Genomic DNA, 26,369 nt, shown 5'->3' on the forward strand with positions numbered 1-26,369 from the left:
GTACGCCGAATCATTAAATTGATCTCTCTTTAAGTAGTCTCTAGTATTTTAGAGCAGCTAGAAGTAAAAATTTTAAATTGTGGAATTGTAACTCATGTCAAAGTCTGAAATATGTCCTACAAGTAATTGTGTTGCTATACTTTGAAATGTATAGCTGTTTTGTATATATCTTGTTTTTCACAAAAAATAAGGAAAAAAAGTCGGTTGTGATGATAAAATATTTAAGCCCTCTAGCTTTCTAATTTCTGGAGCAGCTAGAAGGAAGAATCTGAGAGGATCATATTGTAGCCCATGACAGAGTCTGGGATCTGTCCTGTAACTACTTGTTGAAGTGTGCTTTGAAAAGTATTGCTTTTTTATTTCTTTGCTTTGTATATATGTTATACTATACTATACAAAGTTAAAAAAAAAAATCATAAAATCTGTTCCGAGAGACCTTAGTTTTTTGAACGGCTTTGATTAAAAAAAAACAGAATGTAGAAAATAGAACCCTTTTTTCAGGCATACATATATATATTTGTGTGTAAGTATGTGCTGTAGCATGACATTTCTGCTCTCTTACCTTTTTGCTATTATGCTTTTGGGGGAATTTAGAAAAGTTTATTGAAATTCAGAGGAAGTCAAAATTCATACTAGAAACATAGGAGAACAAAATATATTAATATAATGTTGTATAATGTATTTTCTCAAAACTTTTGTGCCTTAAAGCAACCACTTTCTTATGTTCGTGGATTCTGGTTAGGAATTTGGACAGGGCACTGTGGGAATGGCTTATCCATGTTCCACAGCGCCTGGGCCTTCAGTTGGGATGACTTGACTAGGAGGTGAAATCTTCTGGTAGTATCTCTACTCTCAAGTCTAGAGTTTAATGTTGACTTTGGGTCGGACCTCTCCCAGGCCTGTCCTCTTGTGGCCTCTTCCTATGATCTGGGGTTTCCTCACATCATGGCAGCCTCATGGGAACTAGACATCCTGAAGTGAGTGTCCCAGTGAAAAGGCAGATGCCGCAGCACCTTTATAGGCCCATCTGTGGAAGTCTCAGAACTTCATTTCTACTCCAAGCTAGTGCTTCCAAGAGTTACAGCCCACCCCCTTTCAGAGTAAGAGACTTTAGCTCCCAGTAGGAGGGGTATCAAAAAATTTGCGGACATGTTTTAAAATTGCCACCATGTGACATAGACTCGTCTAGACTCCTCTTAGTCATGTGGAAACCATTACAAATATTCATTGTATTTTATGTTTTTATAGCACATCTGGTGTTTTTAAGTCCAGTACTGTAAGGCTATTAGATACTAGGGTCATAGACTTTGAAAGTAGACCGTAACTTTTATTTTCCAACCCCTGTTTCTCTTCTGAGTGTTCTGAGAAAAGGGAGAAAGAAGAATAATGTCTACCCAGAGATGCAGTGACAGGGACAGCAGACTTGAACTGGCACTACTCGGCTAGCTAACAGGATATACCTCAGTGGCACTCAGTTATAGCTCTTGACATTTAACAGATGGAAGAAATCACTTTGCCTGCTCCATTAGTGATACGCAGAAAGAACTCATGGGAAAGTATTCCTGCTAATTAATGTCTTTGTCTCAGTTGTCACACCTGAAAAGCTGGATAAATATGTCCTGTGCCTCACAGGGCTTCAGGAAAGTGTTTTACTAATAGATATTATTATTGATCAGTCACTTTCTGCTAGGTAACCACATAAAATTCTACATTTCATGTATTTCTCCATCCTTCCTTCACTTGTGTTCACCCTTCTAAGAATGTATGTTTTCACGTTCTGGCAAAAAGTTGAAGGCTAATGCCATACTTCTGAATTTAGTAGGAATCTTGTAGGACCAAGAGGAACATCTGAACTCTGCTTCTTACTGGGACTTGTGACCAAATGTGTGATCCTTCTAAACGTGAATAAGGGAGAGCATTGAGCAGAGTGGATGTGTATTTTGGTATTGCCTGTAGTATTCCAGGGCTGGAGTTTTTGGATCTGGAACTGAGATAAGGGACTTGGCATGCCAAGAATCAGTTAAGTTTGAAATACCCAGCTTAGTCCAGATAAACTCAGTGGTAAAAGAAGAGTTGCAGTGAGATGTAGTGACTTGGATGCCTGAAATACATTGGCAGGAATGGTTAATAAGCTAATCCAGTGGGGTTTTAACTCTTCAAGAACAAGCATAGTTCTAGAATGTAGAAAATGATGTATTTTGATTCAGCAGAAGAAAAGGGGTACAGAGGTAAAACTGCAGAGCTCAGAACTGGCGAAAGACTAATCTGATATTTGCTATGAGCACAAGCCAACTTGCTGGAAGGGCAAGTGCTTTCCTGATCAGAACTTCAGAACAAGCACCCTGGACCCTGGTCAGAGATAGTTCTCAAGGCCCAGGGTATCAGATTGGGTGTGGAGTGATATAGATTAACAAGAACTATAAACTCATTACAGTGTGGAAGGTGGAACACTCATATTGGAAAAGGAAGCAACCCAGGTTTGAGATGTTCACCCCATGCCAAATTGAGCACCTGTAGGTTTCTCTCCATGTGGTTTGTACTCAAGATTTCCTTGTGTTCTAATAAAGATTAACCTTATCCTTGAATGAACTCAGTGTACATAGAAGCAAACATTTTGGCATGCCCTAGATTATGAAATGACAACAAGCCAATGAAGCCAGAAAAATCTGTCCTGTTTTGGTTCATTGATGCTATTAGTAGAAAGGGCAGAGCACAGCTTGGTGTTATGTTGGTTCTGTCAAGTGAGGTCAGTAGCCCACTGGCTAAATCTGTTCCAGAATGATCAAAGGTATGGGTTTCAGTCTTCCTGTCACTCATCCTTCTCTAATTGGGTTGAAATTTTCTCTCATTCCCCACCAAGAGCAGAAACTTGGTGCTTTGGGGCATCATAGAGAGGTTTTGCATGCTCCCAGGCTGCATACCTGGTTCTCCTCATATGGAGAATTGGGGTGCTGCTAGAATTCCCTGCCCCATCTCTTCCCTTGTGGACCAGCCAACTCATAGGCTTTCTTGAACCATTCAGCTCTGATTCTCCATCTCTGGGTCTACACACAGTAAGTGTTCCAGTAGTTGTAGCTGACCAAGATGAGGCCTAGACCTTGGGTGTTCCTGCCAGATGCATTTGACCATATTATTGATAACAGCAGCCCTAAAATGTGTCCAGAGATGACTCATTTTCTATTGTCTTCTTTTAGTTGGACGCTGCATAAGGCTGCCTTTAAGTTATTAAAGTATGTTTCCTTTCCAAGTCTAGTATATCTCAAAAATCCTGTGTAGTTTAAATTAGATTTTATTGGAAGAGGGAACATGCCACAGATTAAGATCTCTCAGAATCAGTTGGAGCCATGCTACCTATAATATTTGAAGGTCGTGATTTGTCATTCTGCAAGACTACAATGACAGTAACAGCTTGGACATATTTAATTTTTGATAAACAGTGATAAGCATTCACACTGTAAATCTTTCAGTCTTCTAAAACAAAATGTTTTTTCCCCCTATCCAATTCTGTCAACAAGAACTGGATAATATTTTATTTATAAATGTTATTTATAATGTAGGATCCCTCTTGGTTTCTGAACAGATTTTCCAAGCCATTTTCAGCTTTGAAATATGTACTTACTCTAATACTTAAGCCCCAGAGCTGGGGAAAGCCTGGCATGTCACATCTTTCTGGGCAGCCCAGGGTGATGTGTGTCCTTTCCAAATCACTGGAGCCAACAGCCTTCTCCATCTTCACTTGCTAACCTCTCTGCCTACCTCACTCTGTACTTCATTGACTTTTGTGAATATTAATTTTTTTCTTCCTAGATACCCTTTTTATATTAAACTCACATCATGATCACTGTATTCTATGTAAAAAGTTTCTTATTTCTAAAATACTTTGCTAACCTACTTTTCCTCAGTTGTTTTGCTCTATTCTCAGGGGCTTCTCAAAATTCACCAATGAGCTCTAATTCTTAACTCTGAACTAATTGTCTTCTTACGCACCCACCCACCCCCAGACTCTGCAGACATTGTTTCTAAAATGTGATTCTAAGTTTCCAACAACTCTGAATCTTTGTGTGTGTTCTTCAGGGCTATGCACATGGTGGGATATCTTGGAAGATGTTAAGATGGAAAATTTGGCATGCTTTACCTAAACAAGTTTATTTAGGAATTGGTCCTGATAAAAAATTTGAAAAAAAAAAATCAGTATAGGAAAATGTCTTGAAGGCCACGTAATGCCTCTTCCCCCCATTCTATAGTGAGCCTGAATGCTGTAAAAAGAGAGTCTACCATTGATGCCTCCCTACTCTCTAATTTAAGCCATAAATCTGATTTTTACCATATTAAAGCAAATCAACCTAGTCAGGAACAGACTGACTTTTATTTACTGGCTGTAGTTCTAAGCACCAGAAATGGGCAAAGGAGACCAAACAAAGACATAGGAAAAATGAGGCATTGAAGGGGAGCCAGTACAGGGTTTGGAAGTGGTAAGAGCTTCTGCTGTGGTGGCAGCAGGATGTGCCTATCTTGCACTGTTTACTTTAAAAGAAGTAGATCTTGCTATAGCCTGAAATGAATACATAACATACCCAAGTGCACATAGACTATAATCAGACACTGGAAGTAATTATGCAAATGTGTGCACAAATGTTTTTTCTATAAATAAATTATCTGTATCACCCTTAACACTCAAGGTTAAAGGAAACATAAGGGCATGATATGCCAACCGCACTGCGACTTCTCTCAAGTAACAGCTGAACCATGTTATGCTTTTTGCCTTTTTTCATAGTTACACACCGAAATGCACTTTGAACCCTTGATCAAATGAACTTTGAATCTTGAAAATCGTTAGGACTTACCCTACCTTCCATTGGAAAGGGCACCACCTTGCCTGGGGGAGAATGTGGCATTGTTGTTTTTCATCTCTACCCCTCAGTGGCACTTTAAGCTGGTCGTATGTTTGTTTACTTTTAATTAAACTTCACCTGGAATGTGTTTTAGTTGTAAGCATTCTGAGTCCTGCTTAGAGGAAGGAAATGCTTAAATTTGTTTAGGGAAAAATGTGCTTGCTTTATTCTTTTTGAAATAGAGAATTTCATACATATTCCTGAAGGCTTTGCTTTGTACCTGACAGTCTGTAGAATGCTACGATTCATTCAGTGTTAGTGTGTGGTTTTCTTTTTTGTGAACATAGATAAAGTAATGTGGATTATGGATAGGAATTACTTGTCCTAGCAAACTGCTTATATGAGTATTTCATGCCTCTGGGCCTGGTATTCTGGTAATTAGTTCTTTTCTTACTCATAGGTTTATTAAGAGATGTATGTCTTATTTTTTGCTTCAAGCAATTAGAAGCAGCATGTAAGGCTAAGGAGAGTCCCATGGCTTATCAGACATTAGGTTCATATCTGCAAGCATTTATTGAGCTCTCAGACTGTTCAGAGTGCTGTTATGAGGAAGACAAATGTGGGCAAGATGATTCTAAGACATGTGTTCACTATTTAGGGATCATTGAGCAAACAGCTTACCATTGCTGGAATATATGTGTGAGGGGATTGGGGACAGCTGCATGGTGCAAGAAAAGAGGGCCCACTAAGCTGCTTAAACTAGTCCTCAGACACAAAAAGTTACTGGGATGTGCCGGTCAGTTCCAAAGCGCATAATCCCACTGCCAAATCCAGTGGCTGCAGACCTACTCTTGTGTGGTCCAACTGGGCAATTCTGTCCAGCCTAAGTGAAAGCTAGTGGGTCTGAGGGAAGGGGATCTTGGAAATTGTGATTCTTAACTTGAAGTCATGCCTGAAAGGACCTCTTGTGTTTCCATAAGCACACCTGCATCAGTTAGAGAGTTTCTGTAGTACCTTTGTGGAAGGGATGACATTTCACTGCAAAGTGCTTTGTGGGCAATACAAATGCTTTCCCCTAAGCTTCTGTTCTATTGATTTTGTTCATCCAAACTTAGGAAATTAAACATTTACTCAAAGTGACTTCTTCATTTACTTTTATTTGTAAAGAAGCATTTATATATATCATGCCATTGTTTTCTTTTAGGGAAAAAGAAACAGTGGTTTCAGACAGTGTTTCTTTGGGAGCCAGAAGCACTGCAAGTTGACAAAGCTTTGTCCAGCAATGGGGTATACATTCCGGCTGGCTGCTCGGAATGACATCGGCACCAGGTATGGCACCTCCTTGTCCTCTTGCCCCTAAATATTTGTGTGGTGGTTCTGAGCCTTCTCTCACATTGCTGGAAGACAGAAGAAAGCCCACTGCCTCCATGCGGAACCAACCTGAGATTTTCCAGTGGGATTCCTAATCATGAGAAGGTGTCTTCTGAGGCGATAAATGCAGCCCTGTGGCCTCTCTACAGTTTCATGAGCTCTCATTCAGAGGCCCTGTTGTGATCTCCAAGAACTGAGCAAAACAAGATGAAGGAGAGCACAGGTTTCAAAAGGAATCCTTCTTGGGGCTTTGTTTTTATAAACCATACATCTTTTTCTTCTTTCCCCACCTTAGCAAGCTGTTCATCCAGTTACCTTTTTCAATTATGTCCGAATCTTCCCTGATAAAGATAAAGGGTTGCTGGGCCAGCCGTTGCTGTCATGCCCTAGGCAGGTACTCACAGGACTGGAGAAGACCTGGGCTGCCCAGAAGGCTGCTGTCTCCTCCAAGCTGTAGGAGAAAGACGAGAGCCAGGTGTATAGCGCAGCGCCAACTGACTTTAAAATGCTTTCAAAAGCCCATATTCCACTTGTACTTGCTAAGTAGTTTTAATTAAGGGAAAATCTTTTTTCTTTCATCACTGCTATTTGGAAATCTTAAAGATCAGACACGTCAGTGGTTCCCATCCTTTGTTTACAACCTAAGAAACTTCTTTTTAACGTCACAAAGTTTTGCAGACCAACAACCCCCCAACATCCCCCACACCACACACACCCAGTTCATCATGGTATTTTTAGAGTCCACTGGTTTTAAGAAGTCACAATAATAAAAGGCTTCTGTGATTCAAAAATTTTTTCAATGTACTTTTAGAATATATATTTTATTGATAAAACTTAGCATACAAAAAACATACATTTCAAGAAGTTTTTAATAAATTTAATAAAGGTTTTTAACAACCTTTTGAAAAGTGTCATAATATTTATTTGTGAAGTATAATTCTTTAACAGACAGTTGTGCACACATTGATTTGAAGATTCTTTGGTAGCTGTGGCTCATAGCTTTGTAAAGGTGCTGTGCCATGCTTTCTGCTGGGCACTTTGGGAGAAAAAATAATTGTTAAATATGTTGTCCTGCTTTTCTAGAAGTGGAGTACAGGGAGAAATAAGGCAAACTGAAAGTTGTGTTATCCTTGAATACCACGCAAAGGATCCTTGAATATCACACAAAGGATCCTTGCCTGCCTTTGCTTACTGAACCTGTCAAGCCCAGGCTTTCTATCTCAAATTGGGCAGTATGTTGGGTTATACTCTCTTTTCTTAGGATCCTGAAGCAGTCCTCAGATGTTGCTAAATGTGAGCCCCACCATGTTTATTCCTCAACAGTGGTTATAGCCAAGAGGTAGTATGCTACACATTAGGAAACATTCCTCAGATGCCCTCTGCGCCAAGACTTGTTCGAGCTGGAGTCACATGGGTCACACTGCAGTGGAATAAGCCAGAAGGCTGTTCACCCGAGGAAGTGATTACCTACACTCTGGAAATTCAGGAGGAAGAAAATGTAAGTTTGTGGATTTTATCCCCTTACTTATGTAAGTCAACATTGTTGTAGCTTCAGCCCATGAAAGTAACTGGCTACAGAGCTTAAAATTAAACTCCAGTTTCTATCAGTAACAACAGGAACTTGTACTTCTCATAGTCTCAGTGACTGGCATCCCCACCTTTTCAGTTGGAAAAACCAGAAACCCTTGGAGTCATCCTTGACCCTGTATATAATTAGTCAGCAAATCCTTTTAAATTCTTCAAAATATATTCAGAAATCTGAGCATTTTTCACCATCCCCACAGCCACCATCTTTTTACAAGCTACCATCATTTCCCCTCTAGATTGTTGCAAGGACAGGAGTTTTCCCTACCACAGTCTGTTCTCCACACCAAGTCTGAGTGATCCTGCTAAAGTATGAATAAGATCATGTCACTGTCCCTCCTAGGCTCAGAACTTTTCAGTGCCTTCCATCTCTTCCAGAAGAAAAACCTACAATGCCTATAGGGTCCAACGTGATCTGGTTCTTCATTGCTACCCTGTTCCTTCCTCTTCAGTTTTATTATCCTGTGGCTGTTGTCAAGCCTGCTCTGGCTTTAGGGCCTTTGTGATGTCTGGGCTCTCTGACTAGAATGCCCTTCCCCCAGATAGCTGTTGGCTCACTTCCCTCATTTCCTTCAGATCTCCTCTCACGTGTCACCTCTTTGTCGAGGGCTCCCTGAAGAACCCTTGTAGAGAAGCACTGCCCAGTAGAACTTCATGCAATGATGATACTATTCTAATGCTGTCCAGTTAATAACCCCTAGCCACACTTGGCTGTTGAGCACTTGAAATATGGCTAGGTGCCTAACGAGCTAATTTACGTATTTGTTTAATTTAAATTTAAAGAGCCACCCATGGCTCACACATTTAATCAGTTAGCTGTAGAAACTGGCCTGTCACTATCTGCACTACTCTGTCCTCTTAACCACCTTTATTTTTCATCAGGAAACTTAAACATCACATAACATGCTTTATATTTATGTGTAGTGTTTCTTTGTAATTGCCTTCTCCAGTTGGCTTGTAAGCTTCTCATGGAAAGGCCTTATCTGTTCTTGGCCAAAGCTGAACCTCCAGAGCCTGGTGGAGAGCCTGGCACATAAAATGTGCTCAGTAACATTTGATATGAATGAGTGATTGAATGAGCAGATGATGAAGAACACTACTGAATGAATTCTCTGCATTCAGTTTACAGAATGATGTTTACCCTCAAAGGCTTATGCCCTTCTCTATCCAAGCTGCCTTTTCTCCCCTGGCCAGAAGAGGACACTGTGTAGTCAGAAACCTCAGCTGCAGTTTATTGCATAGCACATTACAGCTTGACAGTGAAGATCTCAATACAAGAGGTTTTATTCACGACAGCATGTTAACCAGATGAAAAAACAACCGTACATCCTGCTTTGTCAACATAGCACTACTTGGTGGCTAAATTCTTCTTTGTTTCAAAAGCTTATTGAGGAAAGTTTGCTCTGTGAGAAAAGCAATGGTGGCATTTATTCCAGGGCAAATCCACATTGTAATAAAGAGAGAGCATTGTTCTCATTCAAATGAGCATTTGCCTTGGAACCCACAGCCTATATAATAAAGTTGGCCAGATCCAGAAGAAATTACAGTATGATGAGTTAATTTTTATTTAAAACTAGAGTACTATCCACAGCACCATGGGCTTATGATACCTTTTTTTTTTTGCAATCACTGCCAGACCTCTGGCCCACTGGTGAAGGTGGGAAGAGGCAACGTAAAAATCCTATATACTAAGGTATTTAGTGTCCAGATTTTATGATACTGATGTTTCTTTCTGGCTTTGCCTTTTCAGGATAACCTTTTCCACCCAAAATACACTGGAGAGGATTTAACCTGTACTGTGAAAAGTCTCAAAAGAAGCACACAGTATAAATTCAGGGTGAGTCAGCCATTTTGGTACTTGGACCGCTTAAAAATGAAGCTGTTTTACGTTCCACCCCTACCATTTCAAATTGTCTCTAGAGGTTAAAAATTTTCTTTACATCTCCAACACTTTACATTTTTAAGGTAACATTTATAAAATACACATCATACTTTAATCTAAAATCTACTTGTGAGAGAAAACTGTCATAATGTGCTGTAATAAATTGCATTACGGCACTGCCAGTGTGGCCCAAGCTCAGGAATACCCAAACCAAGTGCTTAGTGCACCCGCTCCCACCTGCACTTTACACCTTTCTCTTAGGTGCTTCTCCTTTTCTTCCTATCCATATTTCTATGCTCTTCTGCCCATTCTTTTTCCTCTCCCCTTTTTATTTTTCACTACCGTTACTCACCCTTCCCCATTTACTCATGCTATAGTTTTTAGCAGCCATGCTTAGTGCCACCTTAGGAACTTTGTAGCCTCAGATTTCAAAGCAAACAGCTCATTTCTTAAAGTCCAAAAAGTGAATGCGACTTTGTAATCATTAAGAGAGAAGTACAGCATGTAAGAGAGAAGTATAGCATGCCTCGCTCTGTGCTGTGGCACCCTCTACACAGCACTGCTGTACTCTATACAGCAGTGTGCATTTTGTTGTCTTCTGAGTCTACCCTTCCTTCTCTAATTTAGGGCCCAAATGGTGTTATTGGCCATGCGATAGTCACTCAATAAATAATTTTCAAGTAGAGTATGTGACTATTTGAGGAAAATGATAGTTTTTGATATCTTAAGAAGCCCTTGTTGCTCAATATTTGAGAATAAGCATTGTTTTAGGAATGGTAAATATCTTCAAAACTTTCAGACACTGGCTATGAGACCATGTCAGCTCTGCTAGCATTTTTCCACAAGGGGGCATTGCTCTCCTCTTAAATAAATGAAGTTATTTTTGTCTGCTTTTTTCTCTTGGTTTTTCCTTCTGTAGAACAATACAAACTATGTGATGATTTGCTAGGCTTTTTAAAAATCATTTTGTAATCTTTAGCTGAAATGTACAATACGGTTAAGAAACATTCCCCAGATGCCCTCTGGATGGGAGGAGTTTTATTTTTGATTAATAGTCAACTATCCAGAAAAGAGGTAGTCCATAAAAGAAATGCTAAAAGTCAGTACTTGAGGGCGGCACGGCAGTGGCTCAGCAGGCAGAATTCTCTCCTACCTTACCAGAGACCTGGGTTTGATTCCTGGTACCGGCCCATGCCCCCCTCCCTCCAAAAAATCAGTACTTGTGTTTGAAAGTTGTGTGTCTATGGGACTTTTTGAATGCCTTCATCTTGCCGTAGAAAGTCCTCTTTGATTTAATCCCTCTTATTTAAAGCACGTTACTGTTTTCTTGGTTGTGTTACAGCTGACTGCTTCTAACATGGAAGGGAAAAGTTGTCCAAGCGAAGTTCTGGTTTGTACAACAAGTCCTGACAGACCTGGGCCTCCTACAAGACCCCTTATTAAAGGACCAGTTACATCTCATGGTTTTAGTGTCAAATGGGGTATGTTTTGCCATTGCTGCTGCTGCTTTTTTTTTTTTGACAGATTTTAAAATATTAATTTCAGTATTGATAGTATTATTTATGGAAGTTTAAGCATTTTGAATATAAGAATGATAAACATCCTGAGAATTCTGCAGATTGGTAAAATGAACAGTAAATGTTAAAAGTTTCTCAAGTTTTACTTTATGATTTCATGGTATTTCATACTTTTCCTATGTTTTAACTTACTCTTGATTTGAATAGAGTGATTTTTTAATGTGTATTTCATTCTTTAGTAGCTTACCCTAAAAGTCATTTAGTAGTATTTAATAAATTAAAAAAGTTAATACAGAAAATAAATTTCAAAATTAATGTTTGTTGTTATAAGCAAAAGTTGACATACAGAAAATTTAAGTCACAGTGACTTATTTTCATTGTTGTGGTTTATCTGTAACCAGAAGTCTTGAATTTTTCATACTGATGTTCATATTTGGGAACATTTGGTAGAAGAATATCATGGCTCACCTCTACTGCATGTGTTGTTTCAATGAAACTAATGTAGTTTAAATGTTGGTAACATAATTGTATGTGAAATTCTTATAATGTATATAATTATCACTAATAATAATATTAACTGTCTAACACACAAAGTAATGTGAAAATCTAAAATAAGATTTTACCTGGCAGCCAAGTATGGTATAACGGAAATTTGAAATATTATTGGAGACCAAGTGCCAAGGTATATAACTGTTTCAAATTATGTAATACTTTTGAGGCAGAATTATTGGAAGATCTGTTTACCTGGGAAAATGGGTATAACTGAGAGAAAAAGTTTCTAGATCTACTTTTGCCAGACTGCATAGAGCTTAATTCTCAGAAAAGCCAAAAAAATTAATACGCAGTGCTGAATATTTACTTTCATTAATCACATGCTATAATATTTAATTTTATAATTGTCAATGCTAATTTCTATTACTGATGTAAGTATATATTTTTGGACATTCCAGATGCAAGGAGGGAGAAAGTAAAGTTCTTAAATCTGTATGAGAACATATATAGGTGGCAGATTGATGGTAGAAGTAAACTCTGCATAGTCTCGCAGAATTACACTGCAAGATGTTTTTCTGATCAGAAACATAAAACTTTCAGGCTCAGAGCTTGCAGTAGACTAAATACCCAAGGTGACATAGGGCTAGTAACTTTCTAACTCAAACTGTCTCCTTGGTACACATGGTCTTATTGATCCACATCAATAACCTAGTTTTATAGCAGGCTCACATGTTTAAAGTTTGCTTCATAGCAAACTATGTTGGAACAGATTTATTCAATTCCTGTGATTTATTTGTCAGTAGATTTTGTACTTCCCTCTCTTTCCCTCTCAATCTCTCAAAAGGATCTCAGCTTTTTACTAAAATAAGTGAAATAAAAAAAATCAATAATAGAAAGAAAAAGAAAGTTCAAGTATTTCCTCCTACATAAAAATCACTAATGGAAGAACAGCCTTCAGAATTCTGAAAGCAAATTCAATAACATAACTCTTAGAAAAATCAATCCATGGTTTGAATTTTGTTCATATTTCACTAAATTAACGTTAACTCTTTTGACATTTCTAGCTCTAAGAGCTTTGAATAATCTGATAATATTCAAAGTTTTGGGGTTTCTCTGTTTAATTTTTCAAGAAAGAAGCTGGATGAAATGATAAATTATTAATCCTTTTGGTCAAGCCCAGAGTAGGACCTTATAATCTATATGATTGTATGTATTCTCTTGATTTTTAGCAATGAAAGTCAGTATCTTTTGGAACTAATAAGACATTTACTGATTTTCCAGATCCTCCAAAGGACAATGGTGGTTCAGAAATTCTCAAGTACTTGCTGGAGATTACTGATGGAAATTCTGAAGGTGAAGTTTCTAGAAATTGTTTTATTCAAATCTAGTAGCAAGTCCTATTTTCTAATATGGTAAACATCTTTATAGTAGTAGGGCTATCATTACTTCCAGTGATAAAACTGTGACAGTAAACAAATCTTAATCACATATTGACAGTTTCTTCTTTTTCAAATACAGCATCTGGGAACAGGGTGACAACAACATATATGTTGTCATATTTTTTTCTATTTTCTATGTCATTTTTTTTAACCAGAGTTGCTAATTAACTGAATAAATAATTAAACTTTATATTCCTTATCTTCCCCACTTTTTTCTGGAAATTGTTATAAGTAAGTTTTTGGGATTTTAATTGGCATTGCATTGAATCTGTAAATCAATTTAGGTAGAATTGACATCTTAACTATATTTAGTCTTCCAATCCATGCGCACGGTATGCCCTTCCATCTGTTTAGGTCTTCTGTGATTTCATTAAACAATTTCTTGTTGTTTTCTTCATATAGGTCTTTTATCTCTTTAGTTAAATTTATTCCTAAATATTTTATTCTTTTGGTTGCAATTGTATATGGAGTTCTTTTCTTGATTTCCCCCTCAGATTGTTCATTACAAGTGTATAGAAGTACTACAGATTTTTGAATGTTGATCTTGTAACCTGCCACTTTGCTGTACTCATTTATTAGCTCTAGTAGTTTTGCTGTGGACTTTTCGGGATTTTCAACATATGGTATCATATCATCTGCAAACAGTGAGAGTTTTACTTCTTCCTTTTCAATTTTGATGCCTTATATTTCTTTTTCTTGTCTAATTGCTCTGACTACAACTTCCAACACAGTGTTGAATAACAGTGGTGTTAGTGGACATCCTTGTCTTGTTCCTGATCTTAGGGGGATAGTTCTCAGTTTTTCCCCATTGAGGATGATGTTAGCTGTGGGTTTTTCATGTATTCCCTTTATCATGTTAAGGAAGTTCCCTTCTATTCCTATCCTTTGAAGTGTTTTCAACAGGAAAAGATGTTGAATTTTGTCAAATGGCTTTTCTGTGTCAATCGAGATGATCATGTGATTTTTCTGCTTTGATTTGTTGATATGGTGTATTACATTAATTGATTTTCTTATGTTGAACCATCCTTGCCTACCTGGGATGAATCCTACTTAGTGATGTATAATTATTTTAATGTGTTGCTGAATTCGATTTGCTAGAATTTTGTTGAGGATTTTGCATCTATATTCATTAGAGAGATTGGTCTGTAGTTTTTTTGTTTGTTTGTTTTTGTTTTTAATATCTTTGTCTGGCTTTGGTATGAAGGTGATATTGGCTTCGTAGAATGAGTTAGGTAACCTTCCCTCCTCTTCAATTTTTTTGAAGAGTTTGAGCAGGATTGGTACTAATTCCTTCTTGAATGTTTGGTGGAATTCACATGTGAAGCCATTTGGTCCTGGACTTTTCTCTTTGGGGAGCTTCTTAATGACTAATTCAGTTTCTTTGCTTGTGATTGGTTTGTTGAGGTCATGTATTTCTTCTCGAGTCAGAGTTGGTGGTTTATGCCTTTCTAGAAAGTTGTCCATTTCATCTACATTGTTGTATTTATTAGCATAAAGTTGTTCATAGTATTCTGTCATTACTTCTTTTATTTCTGTGGGGTCAGTGGTTATGTCTCCTCTTCCATTTCTGATCTTATTTATTTGCATCCTCTCTCTTCTTTTTTGTCAATCATGCTAAGGGTCCATCAGTCTTACTGATTTTCTCATAGAACCGGCTTCTGGTTTTGTTGATTTTCTCAGTTGTTTCCATGTTCTCAATTTCATTTATTTCTGCTCTAATCTTCATTTTTCTTGCCTTTTACTTGCTTTGGGGTTAGTTTGCTGTTCTTTCTCTGCTCCTTCCAAGTGGACAGTTAATTCCCGAATTTTTGCCTTTTCTTCTTTTCTGATATAGGCATTTAGGGCAATAAATTTCCCTCTTAACACTGCCTTTGCTGCATCCCATAAGTTTTGATATGTTGTGTTTTCGTTTTCATTTGCCTCAAGATATTTACTGATTTCTCTTGTAATTTCTTCCTTGACCCACTGGTTGTTTAAGAGTGTGTTGTTGAGCCTACACGAATTTTCTGGCACTCTGCCTATTATTGATTTCCAACTTCATTCCTTTATGATCTGAGAAAGTGTTTTGTATGATTTCAGTCTTTTTAAACTTGTTGAGACTTGCTTTGTGACCCAGCATATGGTCTATCCTTGACAATGATCCATGAACACTTGAGAAAAAGGTGTATCCTGCCATTGTGGAGTATAATGTTCTATAAATGTCTCTTAAGTCTAGCTCGTTTATTGTATTATTCAAATTCTCTGTTTCTTTATTGACCCTCTGTCTAGGTGTTCTGTCCATTGATGAGAGTGTGAAATGAAAGTCTCCAACTATTATGGTAGATGTGTCTGTTTCTCTTTTCAGTGTTTGCCTCATGTATTTTGGAGCATTCTGGCTCAGTGCATAAACATTTATGATTGTTATGTCTTCTTGTTGAATTGTTCCTTTTATTAATATATAATATCCTTATTTGTTTTAGCTGTTTTATATTTGAGGTCTAATTTGTTCGATATTAGTATAGCTATGCCTGCTCTTTTCTGATTGTTATTTGCATGAAATATCTTTTCCCAACCTTCACTTTCAACCTATGTTTATCTTTGGGTCTAAGATGTGTTTCCTATAGGCAGCATATAGATGGGTCCTGTTTTATAATCCATTCTGCCAGCCTCTGTCTTTTGATTGGGGAGTTTAATCTATTAACATTTAGTGTTATTACTGTATGGGTAGTATTTTCTTCTACCATTTTGCCTTTTGGATTTGATATGTCATATCTGATTTTCCTTCTTTTTACCTTTACTGATAGTTTCCATTTCTACACCCTTCTCCACACCTCTCTTTCCTGTCTTTTTGTATCTGTCTCTAGTGCTCCCTTTAGTATTTCTTGCAGAGCTGGTCTCTTGATCACAAATTCTCTCAGTGATTTTTTTGTCTGACAATGTTTTAATTTCCCCTCATTTTTGAAGGACAGTTTTGCTGGATATAGAATTCTTGGTTGGCAGTTTTTCTCTTTTAGTAATTTAAATACATCATCCCACTGTCTTCTTGCCTCCATGGTTTCTGCTGAGAAATCTACGCATAGTCTTATTGGGCTTCCCTTGTATGTGAAGGATTGCTTTTCTCTTGCTGCTTTCAAGATTCTCTCTTTCCCTTTGACAGCTGACATTCTGATTCGTAAGTGTCTTGGAGTACGTCTATTTGGATCTAGTCTCTTTGGGATATGCTGTAGTTCTTAGATCTTTAATTTTAAGTCTTTCGTAAGTGTTGGGAAATTTTCAGTGATAATTTCCTCCATTAGTTTTTCTCCTCCTTTTCCCTTCTCTTCTCCTTCTGGGACACCCACAACATGTATATTCGTGAACTTGATATTGTCATTCAATTCTCTGAGTCCCTGCTCATGTTTTTCCATTTTTTCCCTATTATTTTCTTTTGCTTGTTGGATTTCAGATGTCCAATCCTCCAGTTCACTACTCCTGTCTTCTACCTCTCAAAATCTAACATTGTAGGCTTCCATTGTTTTTTTCATCTCTTCTACTGTGTCTTTCATTCCCGTAAGTTCTGTGATTTGTTTTTTCAGACTTTCAATTTCTTCTTTTGGTTCATTTCTTGCCTTCTTTATATCCTCCCTCAATTCATTGATTTGATTTTTGATGAGGTTTTCCATATCTGTTTGTATATTCTGAATTGTTTCAACTCCTGTATCTCATTTGAATTGTTGGTTTGTTCCTTTGACTGGGCCGTATCTTCAATTTTCCTAGTGTGATTTGCTATTTTTACTGGTGTCTGGGCATTTAATTACCTTAATTAGTTTATTCTGAAGGTTGTTTTCACTTCTTTTACCTAGGGTTTTCTTGCTGGATGAATTTATTGTCTGTATGTTCTTTGACATTCAGTTCAGCTTTTTCTGGACCACTAGCTTAGGTATTGCTTAACAGTGGAGTATTTTTCAGTTCTTGTTTTCTTATTTCTTGCCCTGCCTGTATGGTGCCGATCCCCCTCCACCCTTAGGAGGATCTGCTTTTGTATTATAGACCCCAGCCGGATTTTCCCAGACCAAACTGGCCTCCTGTCAGGAAAGAGTCATCTGCGTCAGTTTTCCCTGAGGGTGAGACCCAGCAGGTTGAAAGACTTCCCTGTGAAGCCTTTGGACTCTGTTTTTCTTATCCTGCCCAGTATGTGGCGCTTGTCTGCCTGTGGGTCCCACCAACATAAGATGATGGGGTACCTTTAACTTTGGCAGACTCTCCCTGGGTTCTGCGGGGGGGGCTTGCAGCTGGTCCAGACGGGTACACTGTGTGTCTGGTCACTGACATGGCCCCAGGAGCTGTTCTGTACTGTTCCTAGTTTTTCAGTAGATGTTCTGTAGGGCAAAGTAAATCACATATCTTGCTAAGCCAACATCCTGGCACCTCCTCTGGAAATTATTATAAGCAAAGAAATTGTCAGAAGCCAACAGTAGGAAGAATAAGGTGGAAATAGTAAAGGAGTCCAAGAATCCACAAGTCCCTACTTCATTATAATTTGGAGTCACATTATTTCTTTCTTAATAGAAATAGAAATTTAATCTCTTTGTAGATTAAAGTTGGACACTTAGACATCAAATTCCTTAGAATAGTTTATTTTACAAACATTTTCAGATTTTCTTTCTAGTAAAATTTTAGGCTTTAGTGGGAAAAGGCATAGTCATCAAAACTTAACAATGACTCACAATCCCTCTATAATACTCATTCCCTGTTACCATTGCATTTTTAAAAAGGTAATAGAGGAATATGGAGACAAAAGAAGTTGACAGTAACTTTTATAACCCAGCAGTGCTGGTGTGGCTGGTCTTGCTTGGTACCATGGCAGCCGCCTGTGGCGTTGGCAATCATATGGCTCACAAAAGGCACACCAGGGGGACCTTGGGGGTGCTCAGTGACCTTCCTTTTCTTTCCCCCAAAGGGCCTTTCTACAGTGAATGGGTAGAAGATGGGAAGGAGCCCTCCCTCCCATTTAATTCAGGGCTCACGGAAAGTGTGTTTGAAACAGATGATAACTAATCCTTGATAGCAAATGAAATTATTCCTTTTTTCTTTTTATGTCTATTGGAACCTATTTTTAAAAAATGAAAACTTGTGAATGCTTTGAGATTGGTACAACTGTTTATAACATAAAATCCTATTCTACATGAAAAACCTGATTTAGTTTTTCCTACATTAGGAAACTTACTTAGAAGAGAAATCATGTTCATACTAGTCACTTGTGAAACCGAATGACAAATTGAAATAGATATCACTCTGTATTTAAAGCTAACTACCTTGCCAGAACATGGGCAGATGATTAAGTGAATCTTTTCTCTTGTCCCTGCTTCCCATTGTTATTTTCTGGCCAGTAATATCAAGATCATTGTCTCTAATATTCCCCTTTCTCTTATGAACGTAGTGCCTATGATTTAATTGCAATTCTAACCTAATAAACATCTGATGAGATTTGTGGCAGTTTCTCTACTAAATTATCATGGGATAGGGTAAAAGTATTTTCCCTAAAACAACCCATGGAATTAGAAACTTATATAAAATAATCTGCTAGATGCATAGCATTAGTGGAAGCAAAACAGAGTTGGGAAAAAACATCCCAGCCCCATCCCCCTACCCCTATCATGGTCTCAGCCTTGTCAAGCACCCCAACCCCTTCAGCCACCCTCTTTCTTTAACTCTGAGAAGCGCCAGATGTCTTGTGGCTGAGGCCTACAGCCTCCTGCACACCATAGGCATTTCATGGTCTGCTTCACTCTGTCCTTCATCTCCTTTTACCCCTTCCCTCAATGCATACAAATTTCATATGGTTTCCAGCATCTAAACCTTAAAGTCTGCATATGTAATAATGGTGATAGTGGGTCATCTAACCAGCAGTACTGGATATTAAAAATTGACTCCATATTACTTTTTTTTATTATTTTATTGTGGTAATATATAAATATATAAAATTTGCCATTTTTATCATTTTTAAGTGTATAATTTAATGGCATTAATTATTACTCCAAGTTCTTTTACTATTTAACTTTGTAGAAGAAATGGAAAGAGAACCCTGCAGCTATAAGAAAATAATAGGAAATACTGCTTTTTGTGGAAATAACATGGAACTTTTTCTTATCAGTAATGGTTGAAATTATTTCATTTTTACAAAAGGCATAAAGTAATACATGATTCTTGTTTTATAGCGAATCAGTGGGAAGTGGCATACAGTGGATCAACTACAGAATATGCTTTCACTCACTTGAAACCAGGCACTTTGTACAAACTCCGAGCATGCTGCATCAGTACTGGTGGACACAGTCAGGTTGGTTTTGTTTCAGTATAAAAGCAAACATATTTGATACGATGTTGACAACTTTTCTATGACCTCAGAATAAAATTGTGACTTAAAAGTATCTTTTGGTAATGAAACCTGCTGTAGTATCACATTAGCAATTGTGCTTTAGAGGATATAAAAGACCCAAATGATTATCAACTCATTGTGATGCTTCCAGGCACAGTTATCACTTAATTATGTCTTAGAAGATTTTGGTATGATCACATGTGCCAGTAGAAAGTTGAGTGTTGTCTGGAAATTGCATTAAGGGCGGGGGGACCTTGCAGAGTTATTGTAATGTTAGAAAGGCTTCAAATTCATAGTCAATAAGATATGATCTCTTGCCTAACTCTGCTATCAGCACATCTAGCAATTTTGTAAATTTGAGACAAACTTCCTCAAGGTACTTTACTGCCACCTGCTGGAAAATAGTTATATAAAAATGATGTAAGTCTATGATAACTGAGCTGAATGGTGCCTCCTGCAGTTGTGCAGTGTGCAGCTTGCACATCTGTAAGCAGCCGACCTTCTTTTGTTGTCAGCCCTTTTAATATGACTATAGACCATGTGGTTAAGAGGTCAGGAGTGTAAATTTCAACGACACAACATTCTAATAGGCTTAAAAAAACCTAACATATACACTTGATATTTCTTAGTTAACTTCAAAGTGCTCTAAAAATGAGATAGTTGTTGTTTAAAGGGCTTTAATTTACATTTAGAAAAGTCAGTTAGAAAAGTCAGTGAAAAGTGAGAGGGTAAAATAATGTCTTCATTGCATTTTTAATATTATTGCTTGAAACTATTAATACTTAGAGAAAGAGAGAAGGAAGGTGGCTTTGCTAGCAATTCACCCCATCTCTTCCACCTCAAATTTATTTTCTTTTACCCCATAAGAGTAGTGCTACTGAAATGTCTGGTTGCCAATACAACAGAATTTTTGTGAGAGTGAGATCCAGTTAGACCATTCTTATGCAGTGCTAGATTTTTCCAAAAGTGGAATATATCCAAATCAAAGCCACGCATTAATATTGGGTCATCATGAGGCATCGTGCTGTATGGCACAGAGGATGTGCTGCCTGAATGCATTTAGCACTACTCTTCTTCAGCATTTCTCCTAAAGAAGATAGTTTAGTTTGGTTGAGTTGCACCCCTGTGCCTTGTTTTCTGCTGTCCAAAATGAGGGTCTGCTTCTACGACACCAACCTCACACAAGCAGATCCTACACAAAGAAGGTCTGCTTATTTTAGCATTAGCAACCTGCTGGTTAATGTCAGACTCAGTTGATTAATATTAACGTCATTTGCTTTTCTGCTCTGTATGTCGGATGGTTGACCATTTATGGCACCATTTAAAAAGTTCATCCAGCTGTTGTTTGGTGTTCTCTTCTGTCCTCATGAGGGGGTCTTTCTAATTTTGGTTTAAAGGAAAATAATTGTTTACGTAGGAGACATTACACTCAAGTCTACTAATCTGATTTCAGAAATAATAATTCTTATTTTTACCAATGCCAGTTCATTGTAAGTAAAATACATACACATACACACAAAAACATCTGAAAATCTTGTTGCATTAAGAGCACATAATAATGTATATACATTTCAGTGTGTGGCCCCCTTTTGGAAGCATGTACATTTGTGGGGTGGAATTTGCCTGTTCTGTAGAGGTCTAATAAATTCACAGTAACTAAAAGATGATTCTCTGGTGTTTTTCCCACAGTGTTCTGAAAGTCTCCCTGTTCGCACACTAAGCATTGCACCAGGTCAGTGTCGACCACCGAGGGTTTTGGGTAGACCAAAACACAAAGAAGTCCACTTAGAGTGGGGTGAGTGAACAAATCTTCACATTCACACTGATAATTTGGACAGTTAGAGATTGGGTTTAAGATTTAATGCTTTGTTATTAAATTTCAAGTCTTCCTTCTGAAAACCATATTTTTCTCTTGAAAATGTCCATGTCTTTTTTAACGACTGTTGGCCTGGGTTTGTAGTTTCCACACACTGTCGTTACTCATTCTGTCCCTGATGGTGTCACACATGTCATTTGTCCTCTCCCCTTCAGAGGACACTTTTCTAGCAAATGTTCCAGGGCAGCCAGTCTTTTTCAGGAAGTTATTCATAAAATAAAAGTTAGCTCAGTTTAGAAATTAAACCTAGAAGTGTTCCATCAGGTAATATCTAATTCTTCCTCCTCTCTGTGTTTAACCCTTGCTGTTCTGTCTTGTGTAGGTCTTGCTGTTTTTTCAATATTTACCCAAACTGTAGTTACCTTATCGGAGGTACCTGCTGAGTTATCTGCTGAGGTATCAGCAGCTTACCTCTTGACAAATTGCAGGCATAAACCTGCAGACCTCTAGCAGGCCACACTTATACCTTAAAGGCAATAAAATATTAGGCTGATTTGGGGTCCTGCATCTTGATTTAAACATGGTAAAGTTAACTTTAGTTTCAAATTAGAAAGATTTTCTTTCCTCTGTTTTTTCCTTTTACCTTGCATTAGAATATAAAGAAATTTGCCTGATGCTGTTATTATTTGAAATTATTTTATTAACACATGTACTTAAATTGTTTTTAAATATCTGTGCTTTGGAAGGTATGGACATGATTCAAAACCTTTTTTTTTTTTTTTTTCTGTTTTTCTTTTTTTGAAGAGGGGTTGCTTTTTTAAGAGAAATACTAGGGACAGGCCATTTACATGGTGTTTTGCAAAAGCTTATGGAAAGTCAGGTGTTATTTGGTCAACTGGAAGAATGAAAATGTTCTGAAAAGAAAAAAATTCTCAATCCCTAGATGTTCCTACATCTGAAAATGGCTGTGAGGTCTCAGAATACAGTGTGGAGATGACAGAGCCTGAGGACGTGGCTTCCGAGGTGTACCATGGACCACACCTGGAGTGCACTGTGGGAAACCTGCTTCCTGGGACTGTCTATCGGTTCAGGGTGAGGGCCCTGAATGACGGAGGGGTGAGTTGAAGGCTCTGCACCTGCATCAAAATAAAAGGTTCTGTTACGTCTGTTTCCACCTCCCTGAAGGTCAGCAGTATCCATCCAACCTTGGCAACAATTTTAAAAATGCATGTAAAATCTAATTTGTGAATTGATATTTTATGGTGATTTCATATAGATCCAGCACTGGAAACTTTCTGTTTCTTTTATCCTCATAGTCTTCTATTAAGATAATGCTCAAGATTAATAAGAACATCACCCTATAGATACTTTTGATAGTTTTAGAATAATTTCCTGTCCTCCCATTGACCATATTTATCATTCATGGGAGGTTAAGACTACATAATATTCCAGATCTTATTTCTAAATTATCAAGCAGTGTCTTAAGTCTTTTTTTTTTTTTTAAATGAAGTGGGGTAGAGGCCAGGGAGGCTAGATTGTCAAACTCTTTCACTCTTCCTCCATTTGGAGTTGTGGAGGATGGGTCTGAGAGGTGGAGAGTATACACATCTATAATACATCTTCTGTGTTTTGTAAAATACAGTGATGTGGATTTGGGAAAATCCATAATGAGAACTTGATGACCCAGAAACTGTGGAGCATTTTGGTGTATTGACACTAAGCTGATGGTTAATTTTTCTAGTTCTTGGAAGTTCTGTTCAAGCTTTTCAGAATGGAAATGTGTTTGTCTTTAGTCAGTTCCATGTTAGCCACAGCTGGCTGTGAAAAGAAGTAGGACTTTTATCAGAAGCTGGATTTCTTCTAATTCTCCCTTAGGAAAAAAATTTCAGACACAGCACAGATATTCAAATTAAAAAAACAACAACTAAAAACTGAAAACTAACTTCAATAAAAGTGTATTGGTGAGATGAGAAGAAAGTCTGTGCACCCAAACTTAGAATTATGGAAGCAAAAAGAGAGGATGGATGGATTGATGACAGATGCTACAGAAATTTTTTTTCAGCATCTTTTTGCCATTTTCCCCATCAGCATTTCAGGGTTTCTCTGCTATAACAAAAGATAAATGTGCAGTTAGATTAATTTGAGATTTACTTTTCTCTCCTTCATTGATTAATCATATAAAGAACATGTCTTCAGCCTTGGTTTGTTCCTGTTATCAAAAGTTAACCGTATATTTGATTTGTATTCATCCTTCTGAGGTCCATTTCAAAGCACTTCCCTTCCCCTCCCTCCCCCCACCATGTTTGCAGTTTATGTTGAAAAATAGGAGAAATTTTATATTTTTAATTTCCCCCTTTGAATAATATAATTACATAGTTCATTGGCTTGCAGTTATTATATTTTACTTTTTGCTCCAAGTCTTTGAAGTACCTTGTATTCTATTTATTAAAATGGGTGGTTGCAGCTCTCAAACTATATTCTCTAGTAATGATTGGCTTGAGCCGTGTGGTCACTGATGATAATATAAAGAAAAGAAGAGTGCATTATAAACCTTAAAATAATTGATGATGTTGACATATTGAGAAAGCATTAGAGGAGCACTAGTTTTCAATGGAAAATACCAGTAATAAGAAATACCTAGAATTTGATAATCAACAATTCCTAGTGGAGTTTTATGCATTAAAAATTAAATTGCAATGTGTATCTGACTTAATTTTCATAATGTGCTCTGAGAAATGTTAAAGCAGAATGCCGTGGTCTGTCAGGAATCAGTATGTTTTATTTCTGATATCATAGTAAAGGCAAAATTTTTGGTAAATCAACTTTCTAATCCTTTTGAATAAAAGAGATACCTTTATTACATTCATTTGAAAGTGGAAACCATTATGTAGTATTTTTTAATCAGTTGCTTTGATAATGATGTTATCCTGAACTTATTTGCTTATAAGCTCTTATATGCACACACATGCACAAAAATACACAGGTGTGCACACGCACATATATACATACATACAGGCATTTATGTGCTTTTTTTTTTTCAGTATGGTCCCTATTCTGATGTATCAGAAATTACCACTGCTGCAGGGCCCCCTGGACAATGCAAAGCACCTTGTATTTCTTTTACACCTGATGGATGTGTCCTAGTGAGTTGGGAGGTGAGTCAGTCACATGTGCCTCATTTTCTGTTTCTTTGACTTTATCTCTCACCATATTTAGGTTATGATGAAGTTATGAAGCCAAAATGTGCATGTAGATGATTTTTTGTTGTTTTGTATACAGAAAGAATGTTTCATTCATGCATTTCTTTTACATGTATTTGAAGTATCTGTGACATATTGTTCTCTTTCCCAGTTTAGTCAATCGAATACAAACATAGTAGCATCTCCTTCTGAATGGAACTGTTCACTGCTTAAATTTCTACTTTCCAGAGCCCTGAAAGCTCTGGTGCTGATATCTCAGCATTCAGGTTGGAATGGGGAGAAGATGAGGAGTCCTTAGAACTCGTTTACCATGGGACAGAGACCTCCTTTGAAATGAGAGATCTGTTGCCTGCTGCACAATATTGCTGTAGACTACAGGTAGGTTGACATGGCGTCAGAATCTGTGAATTACATGTTAGCATACTCATTTTACAGCTGAGGAAACAGCACACCTGGCTAAGATTACAAATCGTAAATGATGGAATCGATACTTGATCTAGCTCTGATTAAGCTCTAAACTCTAAAAGCTATGTTCTTTTTATGGCAATATGAAACTGTCGTTGAAGTGATTTTGGGCTCCATGATATTCATATTTTTCTGCCCCTGTGATAAATTTGTGTCCCCCATCACAAAATGCATACAATTAAATCATTTGTGATGTTAAAATTTTGCTAAAAAGAAGACTTAAGGTGTTACCTGAAGCAGGACTATTACAATAGCATTTAAACTGAACTTTTAACAGCAAATTAATGCTCTTAGCCTACTTCTTTGAAATAAGCAGTAATATACAACAGTTGTAAGGTGTTTTTTAAACCTTTGATTTAAGAGCACAAACTACTTTTCCTTTGGTAATTTGTCGTCATAAGCTCTCTTTTGAAGTAAATGAGAACTAGGTTTTAGCATATGTTCATTTTTATAAGGAGGCTGCCAAATCTTTTATTAATTACATTTATTGAGCATATACTCTGTATCTGGTACTATTCTAATTACTATAATGCAGCTGTGAACTACACAGACAGACAACCTTGCTGTTGATGATAAGTCCCATGAAGGAAAATAAAGCAAAGAGGGGAAATAGGAAATGAGGAGGGCCACAGGAGGTGGAGGGGAATTGCAGGTTTTAATATGGTGTTCACAGAAGGCTCTCTGAAAAGGTAGCACTTGAGAGAAGGCTGACAGAGATGGTTGACTGAGTATGCAGATAACTGGGGAAAAAACTGTCTAGACTGAAGGAGTAGCAACTGCAGAGGCCCAGAGTTGGGAGCAACCTTCAGACAGCAGAGGCCTGGGTAGTTGGAACAGAGGGAGAGAGTATTAGGCAATGAAGTCAGATGCTACTGGATATTTTGGAGGAGTAGTGTTGTTGAGCAGATCAGATAGGGTCCTGTAGGTTATTGTAAAGATTTTGAAGTCTATTCTGAGTAAGGTAGGGGGCCTTTCAAGAGATTTAAACTGTTTTAACAGTATCATTCTGGTTGCTGTGAATATAGATGTTGACACAAGGGCCGACGCAGATACCAGTTAGGAAACCATTGCAAGGATCAGGTGAGTAAGTGTAGTTGGAGTTGAGTGGTACAGGATCTGCTGATGGAACTAACTAGACTGCGGTATAGGAGGAAGAGAAGAGACATGTCCAGGAATAACTCAGGTGGGACTTGAACATTTGGAAGACTTGAGGAGGTACAGGTTTGGTGGCAGGAAATAGGGTAAAGGTAAGGAGCTATGTGGATACTTGAATTTGAGATGCCTATTTGACATATTTAATAATAGGCAATTGGGTACACTAGAGTCCAGGACAGAGATCTGAGTATATGTCTAAATTTGGAAGTGGGATATATAGGTGTCATTTTCCTCTGTGGAACAGAATGAGATCTCTAAGAGTTGAGTAGAGCTAGGAAAGAG

The 26,369-nt window shown here is 37.6% G+C and overlaps 1 protein-coding gene across 12 annotated transcripts in view; it reads left to right on the forward strand.

Moving 5' to 3' along the window:
• The window catches only part of FNDC3B (fibronectin type III domain containing 3B), a 397,533-nt gene that overhangs the window by 316,392 nt on the left and 54,772 nt on the right, over nt 1-26,369 (forward strand). For 11 of the 12 annotated variants that reach the window (XM_077161045.1, XM_077161048.1, XM_077161055.1 and 8 more), the window contains 10 exons: nt 6,037-6,161; nt 7,527-7,701; nt 9,538-9,624; nt 11,012-11,150; nt 12,960-13,031; nt 19,294-19,412; nt 21,141-21,246; nt 22,211-22,383; nt 24,309-24,422; nt 24,696-24,845. In XM_077161045.1, the coding sequence (XP_077017160.1) occupies nt 6,037-6,161; nt 7,527-7,701; nt 9,538-9,624; nt 11,012-11,150; nt 12,960-13,031; nt 19,294-19,412; nt 21,141-21,246; nt 22,211-22,383; nt 24,309-24,422; nt 24,696-24,845 (1,260 nt within the window). The remainder of the gene's footprint in view (nt 1-6,036; nt 6,162-7,526; nt 7,702-9,537; nt 9,625-11,011; nt 11,151-12,959; nt 13,032-19,293; nt 19,413-21,140; nt 21,247-22,210; nt 22,384-24,308; nt 24,423-24,695; nt 24,846-26,369) is intronic. The other variant, XM_077161053.1, reaches the window with a different exon arrangement.

The sequence above is a fragment of the Tamandua tetradactyla genome, chromosome 5, assembly GCF_023851605.1.
Source record: "Tamandua tetradactyla isolate mTamTet1 chromosome 5, mTamTet1.pri, whole genome shotgun sequence".
In the NCBI taxonomy this organism is placed as follows: Eukaryota; Metazoa; Chordata; class Mammalia; order Pilosa; family Myrmecophagidae; genus Tamandua; species Tamandua tetradactyla.